The sequence below is a fragment of the Parastagonospora nodorum genome (genome assembly GCF_000146915.1).
Source record: "Parastagonospora nodorum SN15 chromosome Unknown scaffold_4, whole genome shotgun sequence".
Lineage (NCBI taxonomy): Eukaryota > Fungi > Ascomycota > Dothideomycetes > Pleosporales > Phaeosphaeriaceae > Parastagonospora > Parastagonospora nodorum.
Genome location: NW_001884552.1, coordinates 1,376,227 through 1,394,261, shown reverse-complemented (window position 1 = coordinate 1,394,261; position 18,035 = coordinate 1,376,227). Strand labels below are relative to the sequence as shown.

The following is an 18,035-nucleotide window of genomic DNA, read 5'->3' as shown; positions in this document are numbered from 1 at the left end:
TCTGTCGCGGAAAAACACAGTGCCTCTTAATCAGTGTTAGCGCGTGCGCAGCATCGAGTGTTGGTTGATGAAGTCATGAGCAGCGCCACGAAGATGCAGAAAGTCGACAATACAGGGCGGCTTTATGCTGATCATATGGAGTTGTACTGCGCCGCCCAAGGATCAAGCGCCGCGCAGGGGCCACCGCAGTCCGACCGGCCGGGATTTGACAGCGCCAGAACTTATTTCCGCTTCGAAGGATCAGGGCTTGAGGGGCTTATCTATGACAGGGGCGAAGAACGTGACAGTAGTCCACACACAATTGCTCGATGCAGCCCAATGATGCGACTGCTATGTCTTTGGCATATGTCGGCACTGCGGCACAGTCTGTGAGTCGGGACATCCAGGCCCGTGAGTGCAAAGTGGCACGAATGAAAGCTTCCCATCACAATTGCTCAATGTCACCTGGCAGACACTAGCTGGTTTGCCGGGCCCTAGTTCATGCGAACATGCCTGACTTCAGCCTCGACCCTTCTATTTGCTTCGTATACAGATGTGAGCAAGTACACGTTGAGTTGTCCGAGGTCTGACCGAAGACTGTGCACGCTCTCGGTAACAGCCCAGTTTGGAGTTAGATACCGCGCCTGTGGCACCATAAGCTTTGTCAAGACACGAACCATGGAGCTACTAGCAGAGAAGCTCCCGAGGAACAACTTTAGGGGCGCGCGCTTGTGCGGCTTGTGTTCAATCAAGCAACACTGTCCAAGATAACAGCTGTACCAAATCAGGCAGGCCGAGAGCTTGTACCAACCTCATCTCCATTCATTCCCGCGCGTGGCAAGCGCTAGGCGCAAGCATCTACCCCGCTCCTCCCTCAATCGCCATAGTGTCGACGATATTTTGACTACCACCAGCATCCAAGGTCGCGTGCTGCCGGTTGGTACGCGGCCAAAGGCGTTTACCTCCAACCAATGGTGCTAGGTTTGCTTTACACCGAGCTCAGGGTTTCTGGTCGCGCTACCATGCTTCGTTCGAACCCTTTGCCAAACATGGAAGTAGCTCCATAGATAACGTATTGACGCCGCGGTGATCCCAGTCTCTCCAACCGTTTGTGTAAGCTTATCTCGTGGACGGGCTGGGAGGGCAAGTTACATTTAACCAGTGTCCTCTCCCATGGCCTTCTTTTGTCCCTGGCCGAGTAACCTTCTACCTCTTCTACCCTTTCCCCACCATCAAGATGTCGTCCAAAAGCTTTGGTAAGCGGATGGGCTTCAAGAGGTCAAACACTGACAGGGAACCCGTCACTGTGACCGAATTCACCGATGAAGGCGGAGAACGGGCTGGCAACAGTAGCATGGTAGCAGGCCATGGAGATGCCAATCCCATCATCGAAGAGGTGGTGCGCGACATCAGCGAAACCGAAGCCAACCATCGGCTCTCTGCTTTTCGCCGCGACCACAAATGGGACCCGAACATGCCAGACGAAGCCATTGAGATGGTTGACGCGGTCACTGACGCTCACGACCACAAGGGCGAGGCACATCTCGTCGGAGAAGTGATTGAGAATTCACCGTATCCCGAAGTAAGTGATTGAAGTTCACCATGCCATGCTCTCAGCTAATCATTCTTGAGGTCCGCGCAGTTGTCCGGAACTACGATGAAGACGTGCCAACATCCACGATCCGAGCCTGGACAATCGGCCTTCTCATGACTACTATCTGCTCATCGGTGAACGCTCTTTTCTTGTTGCGTTATCCGATCGTCTCAATTGGCCCATACGTCGTATTGCTGTTGGCTTACCCAATCGGGCTCCTCTTTGCGAAAGTTCTCCCGAACAAGGAATTTTCCATTTTCGGCCTTAAGGGCAATCTGAACCCTGGACCTTTCAATGTCAAGGAGCATGTTATCATCGTTGCAATGTCAAACGCCGCTTTTGGTGGTGGAGCTGGCTACTTCATCGATACTGTGGTCTCACTGCGCAAGTTCTACAATTTCGACACAAGTTCATTTGGCTGGGGTTTTAACATTCTCTTCGCCCTGTCCACTCAGTGTCTCGGTTTTGGACTTGCAGGTTCTGTCCGAAAGTTCCTTGTCGAGCCCGCAGCTATGATCTGGCCGGGCGCTTTGGTGAACGTTGGCTTCTTGTATGCTCTTCACGATCATCGGAAGAGTGACCCTTCCAAGACCAATGGTTGGTCCATATCCCGTTACCGGTGGTTCATGTATTGTATGGGCGGTATGTTTGTTTGGTCTTGGTTACCTGACTTCATCATCCCGGCGTTTAGCACTTTCGCCTGGGTCACCTGGATCAGACCCAATAACGTTGTCATCAACCAGCTTTTTGGTCAGTCAACCGGAATCAGCCTCGGATTTCCCTTCACTGGCTTCACTCTTGACTGGGCACAAATCAACGGATTTTTCAATAGTCCGTTGATCAGTCCCTGGCATGCGCATGCCAACACTGGTATTGGCATTATATTCTTCGTCTGGATCATCATTCCCGCCCTCAACTTTTCCAACGTCTGGTATGGTGACCACGTGTCCATATCTCAGAACAGCATTTTGGACAACACTGGCAAGGTCTACAACACCACCCGAATCCTCACCCCAGAGCACGTTGTAGATCCCTCCAAGTACGAGGCATACTCACCTCTATTCCTCTCTACCGCGAATGCGTTCGCATATGGCCTCAGCTTCGCCAGCATCGCGTCTCTTGTCAGCCACACTTACCTATTCCATGGAGCCGAGATCTGGCGTCGCTGGAGGTCGTCCACAGGAGAGCTTGATGATGTCCATATGAAAATCATGCGCAAGTACAAGCTCGTGCCTACTTGGTGGTATCTCGGTCTCATGGCAGTTATGGTTGCCTTTGCCTTCGCTTCCGCTCTCGCATTTCCTACCGGAATGGCCTGGTACTCTGTCGTCCTTTCCTTGATCATTGCAGCCACATGGACAATTCCAATCGGTATCATCCAAGCTTTCACCAACATCCAGCTTGGTCTCAATGTGTTCACTGAGTTCATAATCGGCTATGTCCAGCCTGGCCACCCCATCGCCATGATGATGTTCAAGACCTTTGGTTACATCGTCATGACTCAAGCACTGTACTTTTGCCAGGACTTGAAGATTGGCCACTACATGCACGTACCCCAGCGCTCGCTCTTCACCGCACAATTGGTGGCTACCGTATGGTCGTGCTTGTGCCAGCTTGCCACAGTCGAATGGGCGATGGGAGCTATCAAGGGCGTGTGCACGGCGGCCGCAACTGGCTCATTCACGTGCGCATACATCAAGACATTCTACAACGCCAGTGTTATCTGGGGTGCTATTGGCCCCAAGCACTTGTTCTCCGGAGATTCCACCTACAAGAATCTCCAATTCATGTGGCTTGCTGGATTTGCTGCTCCATTCCTCGTCTGGGGTCTTTCGCGCATGTTCCCCAGAGTCAGCCTGATCCGAAAGATTAGCATGCCCCTGGTCTTCGGCTGCATGAGCTACGTTCCACCTTACTCCCCCATGAACATTGTAAGTTTCCACCATTCCCGCCTCCAGATTTTATGCTAACCATCTCATCTAGCTTTCATGGGTCCTGGTCGGTTATGTCTTCAACAAATGGATTCGGAACAAGTACCGTGGCTGGTGGATGCAGTACAACTACATCACTTCCGCTGCGCTCGATGTTGGGCTTGCGCTTTGTAACATCCTCCTATTCTTCTGCGTTCTTTTACCTGGAGCTGCTATGCCCGACTATTGGGGCACAACATGGGTCGCCGAGACCCTTGACATGTCTCAACAGGCGGTGAGGAGTGTTGTCGCCAAAGGTGAGTATTTTGGTCCGAGAAAGGGAGAGTGGAAGTGGTAAATTGTGGTTTTAGTGGAGGCCCTGGCCGGTTTAGAGACCTGGGATAGAACATGCACTGAGTATGGAGATCGCAAATTCATTCTTTCATCATGCATTCTTCACAATTTGTTGCATTATAATGCTGCGTATAGAATCATGCCTGCACGAAGACAAGGCGACCTGAATTGAAGTTCGAGCTGTATTATTTTGTTTTTGGAATCTTTGTGCGTAACGTAAATACCCCATTGTCATTTCCCCGTCGCTCTAGACCATTCTACCAATCATTCCACACGCAACACATCCTCATACTCTGAAGGGTTCGGCGCGACTGATCAGAGATATACCATGTGATACAGATCCACAGTGTCATCACCTCCACCACCATCCTCCATATCATCGATCGGACCATCATGAGGATACACATTCTGACGACTTACAACGTCCGGGTGACTTGCACTGCGATACCGCTCAATTGCTGCTGGAGAGAGGAATGATGAAGTTTCGCGTGAATCAAGCACCGAAAGCATAGAGAGTGGTGCCTGCAGCTGGACCTTACGTTTATCTGCCATATTGGATGTTCAGTGATAGTTCTTCATCGTGGGAAAAGCGTGTATATTCTGGCTGTGCGTTGTGAAAAAGCTCAAGTAAGCAAGTTCCCGGGTTAAGAGGACATATAAGCGCCGACCACCTGCAAAATAGCAATTGGTTTACTCATGTTTGACAATCCCTAACCTCCGGAGCAGGGGTAAGGCTGTTGCTCGGAGGCTAGAGACATCCAATGGATGTTCGCGGAAGGAGCCACCAGGAAGCGTCCCCGTTGAACTATTTTGCACATTTTGAATGAAGTGATCACAATACTCAATTATCGAAAACTACAAATTTTGAAGTACTCGAGGCGGTCGGTTGTTCTGAATACGCTGTCTCGCCAGGGGAATCGAGCCAGTACAATTTTAGCTAGACCGGAATATCGGCGGCCTCCGCGCCACATCTCGCTCGTACTCGGGCGCGTTGCACCGCGCAAGATATTACCCTCTCTTTCCTGTATATGTGCACGCAATGGCAGCACATCCAGTATCGCATATCTGCTTTGCTCTCATCATTACCTTCATGATGATGGGAATGGTGCACTGCGGCTCTCCTCACCTGCCCGATGAGCAGCTGCCAACCGAAGATACGGAGGTTGCGAAACCGCGAGCTCCCTCACCACAAGAGATTGTATGTTTAACCTGCCGCAAGAGTTGCATGTTGAAATCTAATTTTTTTAGGCTGCATCGATGAACACGCATTGGGACACGTGGGAAGAGGCTGAGGAACATTGCAAAAATATATGCGAAGCATCGTGGATTGCGTGTCGACTGAGGCAATGCGAAGATGTGCCAGGAGTGCGAAGACCAGATGAACTATGAGGAAGAGTCGGGACGGCATTAAATTCGTCTCATGCATAGAGTATCGCCTAAGATGTGCTTGGAGTAACCATTAAGCTGGAGCGGATCGCCAAAGTTACTTCCAAGTCCTGGAAAAATTGGTATGCTCAATATGAGAGCCATGTGGGGTCGAGCTGTAGTACGCCCAGGAACACACAATGCCGGTAGACCCCACACTATGTGTATATGATCAAAGGATTCCTTACGGCAGTCCATATTGACGGAAGAAAGTCGCATAAAGGCTATTGGCCAATATCATCCAGGAACAAGGCTCTCCGGGTATAAACTAGGTTTGCGCAAACTTCAAAAAATGAACTTTGAAAAGCAGTACAATTCCTGTCGCTTCAAACCAAGGAGAAGGACCAATCTTCGAAAGAGTGATTTCACCATGATCTCAAAAGCGCTCAAGCTCATTACATTGGCGACAGTTTCGACAGCATTCGAGTGCACTCGCTCGCACCTCGAAAATGTCGCAACACAGTACGTTGGCATGATGGCGACTGGGCAACACGATCTCTTCGAGAACCTCGCGTACACTATGCAATACGTTGAGAACAACAAGACCAGCACAATCATAAATGGTACACCAGCCTTCGGAATGACAATAGACTCGAATCGCTCAATGTTGGATACGACTCAGTGCAAGACGTTCACGGAGATCATTGTGACCGATCCTAAACATCCGTATGTCATTCACACGCAAATGACGCTTGACGACGAAGGCAACGTGGTTCTGATCGATAGCCTGGTGACAGACAAAGGCGACTGTACGTCAATGCTTCGCACTCAGCCTGCAAGATGGTCACTAACTCATCTCCAAAGGGGCCTTCAACGCGACAGGTTACAAATACTGGAATAGTCAAGAGAACTGGGATCCGATTCCAGAGAATATGCGCCTCCCCCGGGAGACGATCAAAGCCGCCGGTGACGCCTACGCAAACCGCTGCAACGACGTCTCAGTTCATGTGCCGTTTGGCACACCCTGTGCTCGTCTTGAAGGTGGCGCATACACTGGACGCGGCAACTTATCTGCAAACACGTGCGATATTGGCGGACTACCTGAGCATATCCCGATGGTAAATCGTCGGTACGTTGTTGACGAGGTATATGGCGTCGTTGATGTCTTCATGGGATTCACTGGCCTCGATCGCACGCGAAATGACACGGCAACGCCGGACAGTCATCTGTTTAGGGTGGAAGATGGAAAGATCAGGTATATTCACACCGCGAGCGCTTGCTTCGTTGACGGGTGTGGCATGAATGGTACGGGGCCGCCGCCGGGCGCGATCAGGCGTCGTGGGTTATCTTTCAATGTATGAAGGAGCGACAGTATAGGTCTAGACTGGTCAAAGTGTCTTGAAGCAGCAAGACAAGTGGGAGCTGTTAGTCTCAGTCATTGTGTCACAACTGCATATTAAAACTCTTCAGACATAATCTCCTCTTTCATCTTCAAACAACTTTGCTCACAATCTATTTGAATACCTTCACAATGTGTCAACAGGTCAAGACTCGCCACGTCGACTGTCCCCACGTTGCGCGTGACCTGTACATACTCAAATGTGCACAAGACAGTCGTGGACGGCCATGTCAATATATACTGACCGGCATCCCTGATTGGGTGTGGCTCGAGACACGAGAGGAAGGCAAATGTCACTTTTGCACACTGGAAGAGGCCGATGTGCAGGAGAAAGACCGTAGAAGAAGGGGTGCGTTGAGACGGCTGGATCTAGAGCGTGTAAAGAGAGGCTCTTGAGGAGGAGCTAAGGGAGGAAAGAGTCTCTCTAGCTTTGATAGATGTCATATATAACAATCAAAGTTGGCAATTTGGGGTGCTTTCATGTGTAACTATCATTCAAATCATGCTCTCATACTAACATTTTGCATCCAACACCACTACACTCCCATGCCCAAACTCTGCTGCACCCCATACCACCGTATCCCCGCATTTCCACTCTCAACAAACTTCACATCAACTTTCTTGCCCCTCTCCTTGAAGCCTTTCCTTAGCCACGCTACTACATCTTCCATCGCGGGCCAGCAATCCGGCACCACGACCTTGATGCCCATACTCGTACGCGCTATAGTCTTCGGCCACAACTCAATCGTCAGCGTAACCAGGCTCCCCACGTCCAATAACGCAGCAAGTCCGAAGGTCGAAGCAATGTCCTCCAACATAACTAACTCCGTATCTACAGGTGTCCATTGCTCTTTCTCGTGCTGGACAAGCTGCCATACGTCGAACTTCATGTGTACTTGTGTCAATTCTGGACATCTCTTCATAAACTCGACGCTCGAGTTTGGTTTACCAGGGCTGGGTTTATGGCGACTGAAGAGTTGAAAATCCAGCCGGCGGATTGCTGCGAAACCTTGGTTGTGCGGGAAAGTCGAGAGAAATTGGGAGAAGTGGACGAGGTGCTGGACGTATAGAACGCTAAACTCTGTCTGCCTAATAAACCATAGCCCAATGTCGATGCGCGTGGCTTTGTTGACGCGGCATACGGAGGGTAGGAAAGAGGGATAGCGTGCGTCGCTGCCGTGGACGGCGTCGGCGGCGGTGATGGTGACTTGGTTTAAGTTGTTGCGTGAGCAGAGGGGGAGGATAGCGAAGTGGTAAATTTGCGCCCGAAGTTCTAGAGGGAGACGGGGAAGTATATGGGCTTGTGTTGAAGGTGTTGGTGCGTGAGTAGTGCGCTTTAGCCTCAGGATGGTCATTTGGGACTGGATTGAGGTTTGGTACGGAAAGAGGTTGCGAGCTTACGAAGAATACGATGCCGAGTAAGCATTTCGCGAACACCATTGAAGGTTTGCAGAACGGTGAAGACGGTGATCGGTCTGAGAGAGTATTGTGCGTAAGACATCCTGATGTGTAGGAGATAGGCGAGGCGGTGGTACTTCATGTGATGGTATCGGATCGTGAAGGGTTCCAGCATGAAAGGGTAGTGCGCCCTGCTTATATGAACGTCGAGTGTATGAATCAGAGTGTCGTGTTTATACAAATGAAATACCTTACAGTCGTGATTCATGATTTTTACGGGTGGCTTTACTCACGTAGTACAACAATCTCGAAGCCTTGCTAGCAAACTTGCCTCGGTGTCGAACAAGCCGCCAAATCTTTATGAAAAGGGTGTTGCCGCAGCTTTCCTCCATTAACTTCTTGTAGATGACATCGATGTAACTGTAAGTGTCGTGAAAGGGCCAGTAGCGGCCACAGCCGAGCGCTACCTGGCAACCGTGGCTTTGGTGCACGCTAGTCTTTTCACGACGAACCATCTGTGTATAAGAGAGCTCAACCACGGCTCTTGTTTACCCCTCCACCAACAGGTACTCTACTCTATTTGACAGCTCTTCAACCAAGGTCTATAATCTTCGGCCGCTCTCGACCCTAACTAAGGCCAACACAGCCACCATGAATTGCTCGGTATGCCCATAGCTTGACCATGCCAACATGCCAGGCTAACCTTCCACAGCCTGTATTCGACCTTCGCGATCTAGATCCCGAAATCATTCAGTCCTTACGCAATATTCGACAAATGAGGAAGGACCCAGAATACCATGCGTCCGAAATGGCCGCCATGGAACCCTATGACGACCAACTCTGCTTCCGTGCACTGTGCGAGGGCTTCTTTGAGGCCTACCACCACAAGTTCGTGCTCATGGCCTGCGACAACCAAGAGCCGAAGACCTTCCCACCGCCCGAGACCGCTCGCGCCCCTGAGGGCTGGGTTCCTGCTCTTGCATTTGTGAACAGGGCGCTTCTTGGAGAAGTGACTGTGCACATGCTGCAGAACACGGGACAGATCGATCTGAAGTACATCAAGGAGGTCTCCGGCTTTGAGATTGCGACTTGGTTCCGTGAGTTCCTGACTATGATTCCGGGGGGTCTGAGTGCGGTCAAGCACCTCAACTTCCCACACATGCACTGGTACAACAGCGAGCGTGACATTCCGGCGCCGGCGAACCCGAGTCTCGAGCTTGTGGCGGTGTGCAAGAACCTCGTAAAACTCGACATTACCTGGCACTCCTCGAAGCTGCGCAAGCCTGATCCCGACAACATCGATCTCGCCATTCCATGCACCACGCTCGATGTCGTCAACAAATTCCGCTTCCGGCCAATCCTCAATTGTACGGGCTTGCAACAGGTGTACTTCAATGGTATACACAACGCGCCTAACCGAGGTGGAGGTCCCAGTGACTTGGATGGGCTTGACGGCCTCGCGAAGTGGATTATAGTGGGTTTCCTTGTGCGTCGGGGACAGAAGGTCGAGATCGAAGTGGCTCGTCGATATGGAAAGTGGAGGAATCGGGTGACTGGTACCATCATCTCGCTCAATAAGAAGGACTTGAAGCATTTCGAATTGGCTATGTCGTTCCGCGAGGTTTAGGTCTTTGGACAGCTAGCGTTACCTTGGAGTCCGCAAAGTGTCGGATGAGCTTCCTAGAAAGCTATCAGTACGTAGACCACTTGATGTAGAGCTTGACCACTGGATGGAATCAAGTGTTTTCTGTGAATGAAGAGCTTCATTTGAAGGAAGTGCACCAAACCTGACTGGCTTGAGAATTACCACCATTGTTGCAATTCATAGCATGGCTCAGTGCTAACCGATCTCTTTGATTATTTCCGTATAAGTTAGTGTTCATGTTGTGCCTCGTAGAATTGGCTTTGCTGATGGATGGCAATGCATCTCGAGGCTTTGCTAACAACCGCGTTTCGAGCAAGCCGATTGCACCACACAAAAGAAGGTTCCTCGGCCGTTCCTATGTTTTCCAACCTGGTATAAGGCTGTCGGTTCTGTGAAAGCGTTAGTAGCATGTATCCTTTCATTTCCTTTGCTGCCTAGGGTGAATGTTAAGCATCCCTGATTCCGCCCCCGACTGTATATAAATATCTTTGCTCGCTTTGCTGTCGCTCATATCGTTTACACCAAGCGCCTCGTTCTCAACCACCGCCTCAACTACCCTTGACATCGAAACATTGTTATAGAGATGAAGCTCATCAATAGCATGGAGCCTGTAGGTTGAACTCAACATAACATACCTAGCCCGGACTGACTTTGCGCAAAGGTACTAGGAGATGTCCTATTCGACATCACCTCTCCGACCAAGACTGCACCCGACAATCGAATAGAGAGCATCGAGCTCGTCTGCGCGTTTCGAGACCTCGCAGCGGCCGCTGGCGACACCCTCGAGTGTATAAGCCCTTATGCTGCGCCAAGTACACCGGTTGTCGGGGCCATTGTTGACAAAGACTTTCGTGCCTTCTATGACCTCGCCGCCGCAGGTCATGGGTTCATGAAGCACCCATCTCCAGAGAAAGAGAGGAGGTTCCAGAGAGAATTCGCTGATATCTCCCGGGCTGGTATCGAGTTCATGAAGAGCCAATATAGAGCCGATTGGACATGGATCGAAATCGATCGCAACACCTATCTCCCCCGAGGTGCGCTCTTCAACTTCGAACGCGATGCTCGCCCACCGATCGATGAGTGGGCTTTCTGGGATATGTCCAATGCCTGGGGACTTTGTGATGAATACACCAACTACTTCGATTGCTGGGGCGAAGACCTCTTCGAGCTCTGGCGCATGGGCACCATGGTTGACGGATTCCGCGAGCATACACGCCAACTCGAGAACGGTAGTGTACGGCTGTCCAAGAGGTCTCTGAACATGAGCGTTAAGAGGGATGTGCCGAAAGCCGTGGCATACATGAGTGTTCTGAGGCGTTCTTTCGATGCCTTCATGGAATTCCGCGATATGACGTGGGATCTCATGGATTGTTTCATGGGCGAGTCACAGCTCTTGAAGCTACCAGCCGAGCTCAGGCTCCAGATTCTCCAGAAGTATCTTATATTGGAGAGCGAGGCTGGCCGCTTGAGCAAGCACCGCCATTACGATGAATGGCAAAACCCGTGTTGCTTCTGGGACTTTCCGAATGTGTTGGTCGCGTGCGATAACCAGGACCCGGGCACGTTTCCTCCTCCAGAGACGGCGCGTGCTCCACGTGGATGGCTGCCAGCACTCGCATTCACTAACAAAGATATGCTTGGCGAGGTGGCTGTCTACATGCTTCAAAAGACCAAGCGGTTCGACCTGAAGTACATGTACTCCCAAAAGAAGTTCAAGATCGCCACTTGGTTGCGCAAGTTTCTCGAGGCTCTGCCGAACAATGAAGGCTTGGATGCAGTGAGGTACCTCAACTTCCCTCATATGCATTGGTTCAATCACCTGTGTTATCCCGCTTCAATCGACAACCCAAGCATTGGTCTTGCAGTAGCATGTCGAAATCTGAAGCAAATCGACATGACTTTCCACTGGTCGAAAGTCACAGTTGACGATCCCCACCGGGGCATACGCCCTACCCCAATCAAGGATCTTGTTGCGCGATTCTGCTTGGAGGACATCCTCAAGTGCGAGAAATTGGAGTACATCTACCTCGATGGTGCATACGGTCTTGCGCGGAGAGGCGGCATGCCACAGCATCTCGATGCGCTCGGAAATCTAGCGAAGTGGTTCCTGCATGGCTTTCTCGTACGTCAAGAGCGCGAGATAAAGGTCGAGGTCGTCCGTAGGTCAGGCGCTTGGAAGGGACGCCAGGCTGGGACGATGGTGAAATTGAACCAATTTGAGCGGATCAAGGCTAAGAAGATGATCATGATCAAGAAGGGTGAGCTTGTGGTTCATCCCGACGCATCGAGTCGCTGCGCAATGCCTCAAATACTGTAGGCAGCTTCTGCTGTGATGTAGAACTTACCATAGCACAGTTCAAAATATAGCTGTTTTTGAGTCAATGTGCCTGTGATGGGACCAAGTGAGGTTCCGAGTAAGCATGCAATGTGAATCAAATCTTTATAGCAAAAGTGTGATATCTTCGAGCAGGCAAATGTCGCGAATTAGCTGGTGATGGAGTTGTGGAAACGACGCGAACCTCCCTTTCCGCGCCCGTTCAGCCCCACAGCGCGTCTGACCAATCAGCGCGTCGACAAAGCCGCTGACTATGACGTCGCGCAGCCGCATCCCTGCAAATCTGGGGTAGCTCAACAACGGCGTGGATCCACGACGCAAACTGGAACCTTAGCAACTTAGCTTGCGCTTTGGCTTTGTTATTGACCGCTTATCTGCTGTCTTTCCCCTCCATTTGCTTCACCTGGCTTTTCTGTACTCCTTCATCACTTCCACCACAAAGACAATAACATCAAGCTCATACCACACACTACTTCATCATGGCTTGCCCAGTTATCGGAACTACCACGGATGTGCTCCCACCTAACCACCCCAGCGTGGACATGTCAAAGGATGGTCAGACTGTAAGTACCCCTCAGAACGCGTTCGTCCTTCACGTGTGGCTACTAACGAGAACAGTGCCCTGTAGTAGGTGCAACCACCGACCACCACCACAACCTCAGCACGCACCCGCCTGTCACATCCGCATCCAACACGGCAACGCAATGTCCGGCGCTGAAGAAGAGCGTCAACGAGCCCGAGGCCCAGAAGATGGATGACGCGCTCTGCCCAGTTGTCGGAACCGCAACCACTGTCCTCCCACCTGACCATCCTGATATGCTCAAGGCCAGCGAGGGCGATGTATGCCCGGTCACCAAGGCCACTGTTGGACATCACCTGAACAAAGTCTCAACACACCCCAGTGTGGCGGGAGCGGCTGAGGGCGCAGCGTGCCCAGTCACTGGAAAGACGCAGTTGGCATAGAGCCGCAACACAAACAAAGGCGTTCAGGGTACATCCAAATCAATGATATAATGTAAAACTTCAAAATTATCTCCCCGCTACTCACGCTCCCAAAACCACTCCCCAGTCTCCCGTCTCCTCGACCTCAGCCAACTTCATCCCACCAGCAACCCAATCCTGTTCCTTCATCCTCCCATACCATGTCTCCAACACCCCATGTCCCTTAATCCAATCCGCCCCAAACTTCTCCCTGAAATACTCCACCAGCGCTATGAGCGCCACATCCGCCAACGTTGCCTGCTCCCCTCCCACCAAACTCACCGCTCCCTTCCCCTCAACATCTTCCCTAACCCACCCCTCCAATTTATCCAACAAAGTCCCCACCTTCATCCTCCCATGCGCCGCCGCCGCCGGACTCTGATCTTCCACCCTCAGCCCCGACCACGTCGCCGTGTTGGGATCAGAATGGAACACCTCGACTCCATACCACACGATCGCCTCACCCAGTAGACTCAACACGTCCCGACTGCGCGCCCGCTGATGCACCGTCTCGCCCCTGATATCCGGTCCGCCAGGAAAAATCTCCTGCAAGTATTCAAGTATGGAGCTCGTTTCGTGGATCAGGAAATGCGTGCCGTCGGCGTATGAGAGGCGCATGAACGGTACGCTGGTACCGGCGGGGCGGGACTCGAGACCGGTTGCGGAGATGAGGCCGGTTGGGGAGAGGTGGATAGGAATCAGATGGATGTTGTGCGCGGCGAGGGTGGAGAGGGTGAGTTTCTTGATGAGCAGGAAGTAGATGATGCGCCGAGGGTAGAGGCCAGAGGGCCAGAGCCAGATTGTGGTTTTGATTGGGTTGGGAGACATGCTTGTGGTACTGTGGTTGTTTGGATATGTTGATGGTGATGATGGCTGTGAGTTGGGTAAAGAATGAAGTCGTATACTCGACCTAACAAATATATACACATTCCATCATCGATCTCGGAATCATTTGAGAGAATTGATTGATCTTCAGGTATCAGAAATCCACACGGAGAATTGTTCTTGGGCACATTGATGGACAGTTTTCATCGCGTTCGTTATGTCTCCGAAACCTGTATGCTCCCGGAGACTTGTTACTTTTAGTCAAGGAGCCTTATAGCCATGGGTCGTGCCATGCCTCGTTATGATCACATATCCCAAAGAATTCTCAGTACTACTAAAGCCTAGTTATACCAAGGTGCAATAGGCGCATCACCCCTCAACTTATTCTCAGTCGATGGCTGGAACTTCTTCTCTTTGTACCACTCCTGCGCCGTCTCTGCCAACTTCTCGACTTCAGCGAATTGAAATTCGGGACTGGGGAGCATATCGTAAATGCCTTGTGCATAGTCGGTGCCAACATTGTAGACCTGAGCAAGGTATTTCTTCTGCAGGGCTGTTAGCGTGTGCCAATTCATGGCATGCAAGCTGCACCATCAACTCACCTGAATTTCGGGATATCCCACAAATTTGAGCATATTTCCCGTGTTCTTGATCGTGTTCTTGCGCTGCTGCTCCGTCATGACGCGACTCCACAGTTCAGTCGCTTGCGCATAGTCCGATTTCTTGCCCTCGTGGTAATAGTGGCTCTTGCGACTGACCACGTTATCGCTGACTACGTATGGCGCCTCAGCAACGTCCGGTCGGAACTTGTGCGCGAAGCTATTAGGCGCATACTGCTTGTTACCGGCATGATTGGCGTCCACACGCATCTGCCCATCGAAGTTGAGAGTTGCAAACTGCTTCGCCATGAACGGGCAGTTTACGGGCACTTGATGGAGATTGACACCGATGCGATGGTATTGCGCGTCGCGGTAGAAGAACATGCGGAACTGGAGGAGTGGGTCGGGTGAGTCTTCGATGCCGGGGACCATGCTACCGGGCGAGAAGGCTGCCTGCTCGACATCGCGGTGAAAGTTCTCAGGGTTCTTATTGAGCACAAGACGGCCAAACTCATGCATGGGAAACTGGCTTCGTGGCCAGACTTTGGTCACATCGAATGGGTCGAAACCAAGCTTCTCCGGGTCAGCATCTTGAGGTTCCATTACCTGAACCATGGCAGTCCACTCAATTTCCTCGCCCTTTTCAATCGCTTCCCAGAGGTCGCGCTTGGAGTAATCGGGGTCTTCTCCGCACATGCGTGTAGCTTCTTCTTGTGTAAACTGCTTCTGGCCATGTTTGGCAATGAAGTGGTACTTGATGTACACAAATTTGCCCTCGGCATTGACCCACTTGAAGGTGTGGCAGCCGTAACCATGCTCGTAACGCCATCCTTTCGGAGTGCCATGGTCACTGAAGAACATGAGACCAGCATGGTTACCTTCGGGGGTGTTTGCAAGTAGGTCGAACAGTGCATCGTAGTCCGGGAGGAAGTTGCGCGGGTTGCGGGCTTGAGAGCGAATAACGTCGGGTCCCTGAAGGGGATCACGACAAAAAAAGACTGGCTGGGTTTGTTAGTTCCAGTCTCTTTTGGTAGATGATTAGCTTACAAAGTTCAAGCCAACAATGTCATAATTGCCCTCCTGGGTGTAGAACTTGATGGCAAAGCCACGGGGATTGCGAGCCAAGTCAGGATACTCACGACCGACGGTGACAGTAGAGAAGCGGACAAAGATTGGTGTCTTCTCGCCGACACTGCCGAGGAAGTTGGCTTTCTACGCTCAATCAGTACTTCAATTTTGGAGAGTGTGTGATGGCATACGGTGAGGTTCGACACGTCCTTTGTGGTCTCGAAATATCCGAAAGCCCCAGAGCCACAAGGATGCACCATGCGCTCGAGGTTCTTCGATCGGTTGAAAGTCTGCTGCTTCTGGAATAGGAACACATCGCTCGCTACTGGGATACCACCGATGTTCTTGCTGTGTGCTCTACGAAGCCGTCAGTATGGTTGAGGAGCTAAGTGGTAGGTATCACTTACGGGTCGGGATAGGGAATGCCCTCATTGTTGGTGAAGTACGGGCCATCGTCCTCACGCTTCCCACCTTGAACAGCTCCAGAAACCTTTGCGATGATATCGGCAGGACCTTCGTTCGCACTACCCATGTGAGCTATACGTGGAGCACGAGCCTCACCCTGGGTGGCGCCCTGGATGCTCTGTGAGATTGCCTCTAGCGGGTGCTGCATGGGGTCATTGTGATTGGTGTTGGCGCCTGTAGACATGGCAGCTTTCAGTTTCTGGGGCAAAGTTGTTGAGATCTCCATCTGGGACGCAGTCGAGTTTAAGGATGCGATGGCTGAGACACAAATACGCCATGGCGTGAGCCATGTCGACATTGTTCAGCAATTGTCATCCTGACGGTTCGACATGAGGGGTAACTGTCCGGTTGTGATAGCAGCTGCAAGTCAATGACAATAGGAGAATAGTGAGGCCGTGCGCTTCCTCTGACTGGTCGGATGAACGTCCATTCGCTTGATGCTACTCTAATGCGAGGGACTGCATGAAAGGTGTGTTCAGTGCTGCTCGATTGAGCTCTTTCCATACCATGAACGACGCAGATCGAAGATGAAGCTCGTTCGCTCGGCTCACGTGTCCGCGGGTGATGGGATAATAAGATGCAATTGTTGTCTTTCCCATGTTTTCGATGATGCGGAAGTGACGGTTGTCCAATAGGCTCCGTGCCGAGGAGCGCCATATGTGTCAACTCCATCACTGTGATGTAAGAGCCCGGTACTGTAGTCGAACCAATGAGACTCGGCATATAATCAGCTGGCGTGTGATTTTGTGTGACTTGAACGCGGAGAGAAATTGATAGTTGCGTCGCATGCACGTGTTCGAAGAGTGGAATGGCGACTGAGTGACGTAGGAACGTAGTACTTGCCTCGCAATTAAACAGCGACAGCACCGGCTTGCACTCTGCTATCGAACACAAACCTCCGATTGCATTCCAGATCCTACAACATGTTCTCAGCACGCACCTTCATCACACCGGTAGCCAGGGCTGCTTTCAGGTCACAGGCGGTTCACGCGCCCGTGAACAGCAGGCTCGCCTCGATCCGTGCTGCGTCCACAATCTCAGAAGCCATAACCAAGGATCATCGCGAGCTCAAGGAGTACTACAACGAGATCGTCAACAATCCAGACAACATTGACCATCAGACGCGCTACGGCAATCAGTTCACTTGGGAACTCGCTCGCCATTCTGTCGCGGAAGAGCTTCTTGTCTATCCAGCCTTGGAGAAGTACTTAGGCGACAAGGGCAAAGAGCATGCCGACCACGACCGGGCTGAGCACCACAAGGTGACCCGTACCCGACCTTCTCCAATGCACCACTGACATGGAACAGGTCAAGGTGCTTCTCAAGGAGTTTCAGAATATGAGCGCGAAAGACACAGGCTACGTCCCGAAGCTCAAGGAGATCTGGTCGCTACTCGAACACCACATTGAGGATGAAGAGTCCAAGGACCTGCCCGCTCTTGAGAAGGCGTTGAGCTCGAGCGACAACCGCGGCTCGTCTGAGAGCCTGGCCAAGAACTTTGGAAGGACCAAAGCCTTTGTGCCATCTCGCAGTCATCCCAGCGCGGGCGAAAACCCTTACTTGTGTGTATCCCATCATGAGAGCTTCCTTTGTAGCCACCACTGACTTGGACTTGTAGTGAGGGACCTATGGGTATGCTCGCTGCACCCATCGATCACATCGCCGACATCTTCCGAAAGTTCCCAGATGGTACTGTGAGCCCAAATCCTTCCAAGAAGTAGGTCTTGAAGACACGGGGTCCTTGATGTTCGGCTAAAAAAGATTGAACGTAATCGGCGGTTCGAGGAATATGGTAGCAATGAGAGCGATCAGTTTGACGGTCGCGCGATCGAATGTCTAAATGGCTAGATCATGGGTTTCAAATGCGTACTTGTGTTTGTATGCCTATTGTGCTATGAGCGGGTTTCTATGTCGCAGCACCCATCGTCTCAACCGCCCTCGGAGTTTCGATTGGCAGATGGTCCGTGCGGTAATTAGTCACGTCCTCCTGAAAGTGTCCGAACACCTGACTTCCTTCGTCACTGACCTGGGCCTACATGCAATAGCACATGTCTAGTAACTTTCAACTGTACTCATTTGGTGGTCCCTAATTTGACAGTAGTCTTACAATTGCACCGC

The 18,035-nt window shown here is 51.5% G+C and overlaps 8 protein-coding genes across 8 annotated transcripts; 6 read left to right on the top strand and 2 right to left on the bottom strand.

Annotated features, from left to right (window-relative positions):
* Positions 1-1,216: 1,216 nt before the first annotated feature.
* Positions 1,217-3,841, top strand: SNOG_03231 (hypothetical protein; the record flags this gene model as incomplete). Its single annotated transcript, XM_001793753.1, has 3 exons — positions 1,217-1,561; positions 1,597-3,504; positions 3,557-3,841. 3 exons carry the CDS (start codon positions 1,217-1,219, stop codon positions 3,839-3,841), a joined length of 2,538 nt encoding a protein of 845 aa, XP_001793805.1.
* A 1,035-nt stretch (positions 3,842-4,876) lies between these two features.
* On the top strand, positions 4,877-5,226 carry SNOG_03230 (hypothetical protein; the record flags this gene model as incomplete). The annotated part of the gene is made up of 2 exons (XM_001793752.1): positions 4,877-5,035; positions 5,086-5,226. The coding sequence occupies 2 exons, from the start codon at positions 4,877-4,879 to the stop codon at positions 5,224-5,226; spliced, it is 300 nt and encodes a 99-aa protein (XP_001793804.1).
* A 406-nt stretch (positions 5,227-5,632) lies between these two features.
* Positions 5,633-6,563, top strand: SNOG_03229 (hypothetical protein; the record flags this gene model as incomplete). Its single annotated transcript, XM_001793751.1, has 2 exons — positions 5,633-6,011; positions 6,085-6,563. 2 exons carry the CDS (start codon positions 5,633-5,635, stop codon positions 6,561-6,563), a joined length of 858 nt encoding a protein of 285 aa, XP_001793803.1.
* Positions 6,564-7,137: 574 nt separating this feature from the next.
* On the bottom strand, positions 7,138-7,956 carry SNOG_03228 (hypothetical protein; the record flags this gene model as incomplete). Its single annotated transcript, XM_001793750.1, has 1 exon — positions 7,138-7,956. The coding sequence occupies one exon, from the start codon at positions 7,954-7,956 to the stop codon at positions 7,138-7,140; it is 819 nt and encodes a 272-aa protein (XP_001793802.1).
* SNOG_03227 (hypothetical protein) lies at positions 7,949-8,161 on the top strand (the record flags this gene model as incomplete). Its single annotated transcript, XM_001793749.1, has 2 exons — positions 7,949-8,019; positions 8,122-8,161. 2 exons carry the CDS (start codon positions 7,949-7,951, stop codon positions 8,159-8,161), a joined length of 111 nt encoding a protein of 36 aa, XP_001793801.1.
* A 489-nt stretch (positions 8,162-8,650) lies between these two features.
* SNOG_03226 (hypothetical protein) lies at positions 8,651-12,942 on the top strand (the record flags this gene model as incomplete). Its single annotated transcript, XM_001793748.1, has 5 exons — positions 8,651-8,662; positions 8,712-9,603; positions 10,313-11,913; positions 12,515-12,542; positions 12,611-12,942. The coding sequence occupies 5 exons, from the start codon at positions 8,651-8,653 to the stop codon at positions 12,940-12,942; spliced, it is 2,865 nt and encodes a 954-aa protein (XP_001793800.1).
* Positions 12,943-13,342: 400 nt separating this feature from the next.
* On the bottom strand, positions 13,343-16,143 carry SNOG_03223 (hypothetical protein; the record flags this gene model as incomplete). The annotated part of the gene is made up of 7 exons (XM_001793747.1): position 13,343; positions 13,409-13,798; positions 14,137-14,312; positions 14,388-15,356; positions 15,432-15,596; positions 15,644-15,809; positions 15,860-16,143. Coding segments are annotated over 7 exons (2,151 nt in total).
* A 697-nt stretch (positions 16,144-16,840) lies between these two features.
* On the top strand, positions 16,841-17,638 carry SNOG_03221 (hypothetical protein; the record flags this gene model as incomplete). Its single annotated transcript, XM_001793746.1, has 3 exons — positions 16,841-17,179; positions 17,226-17,479; positions 17,536-17,638. 3 exons carry the CDS (start codon positions 16,841-16,843, stop codon positions 17,636-17,638), a joined length of 696 nt encoding a protein of 231 aa, XP_001793798.1.
* Positions 17,639-18,035: the final 397 nt, after the last annotated feature.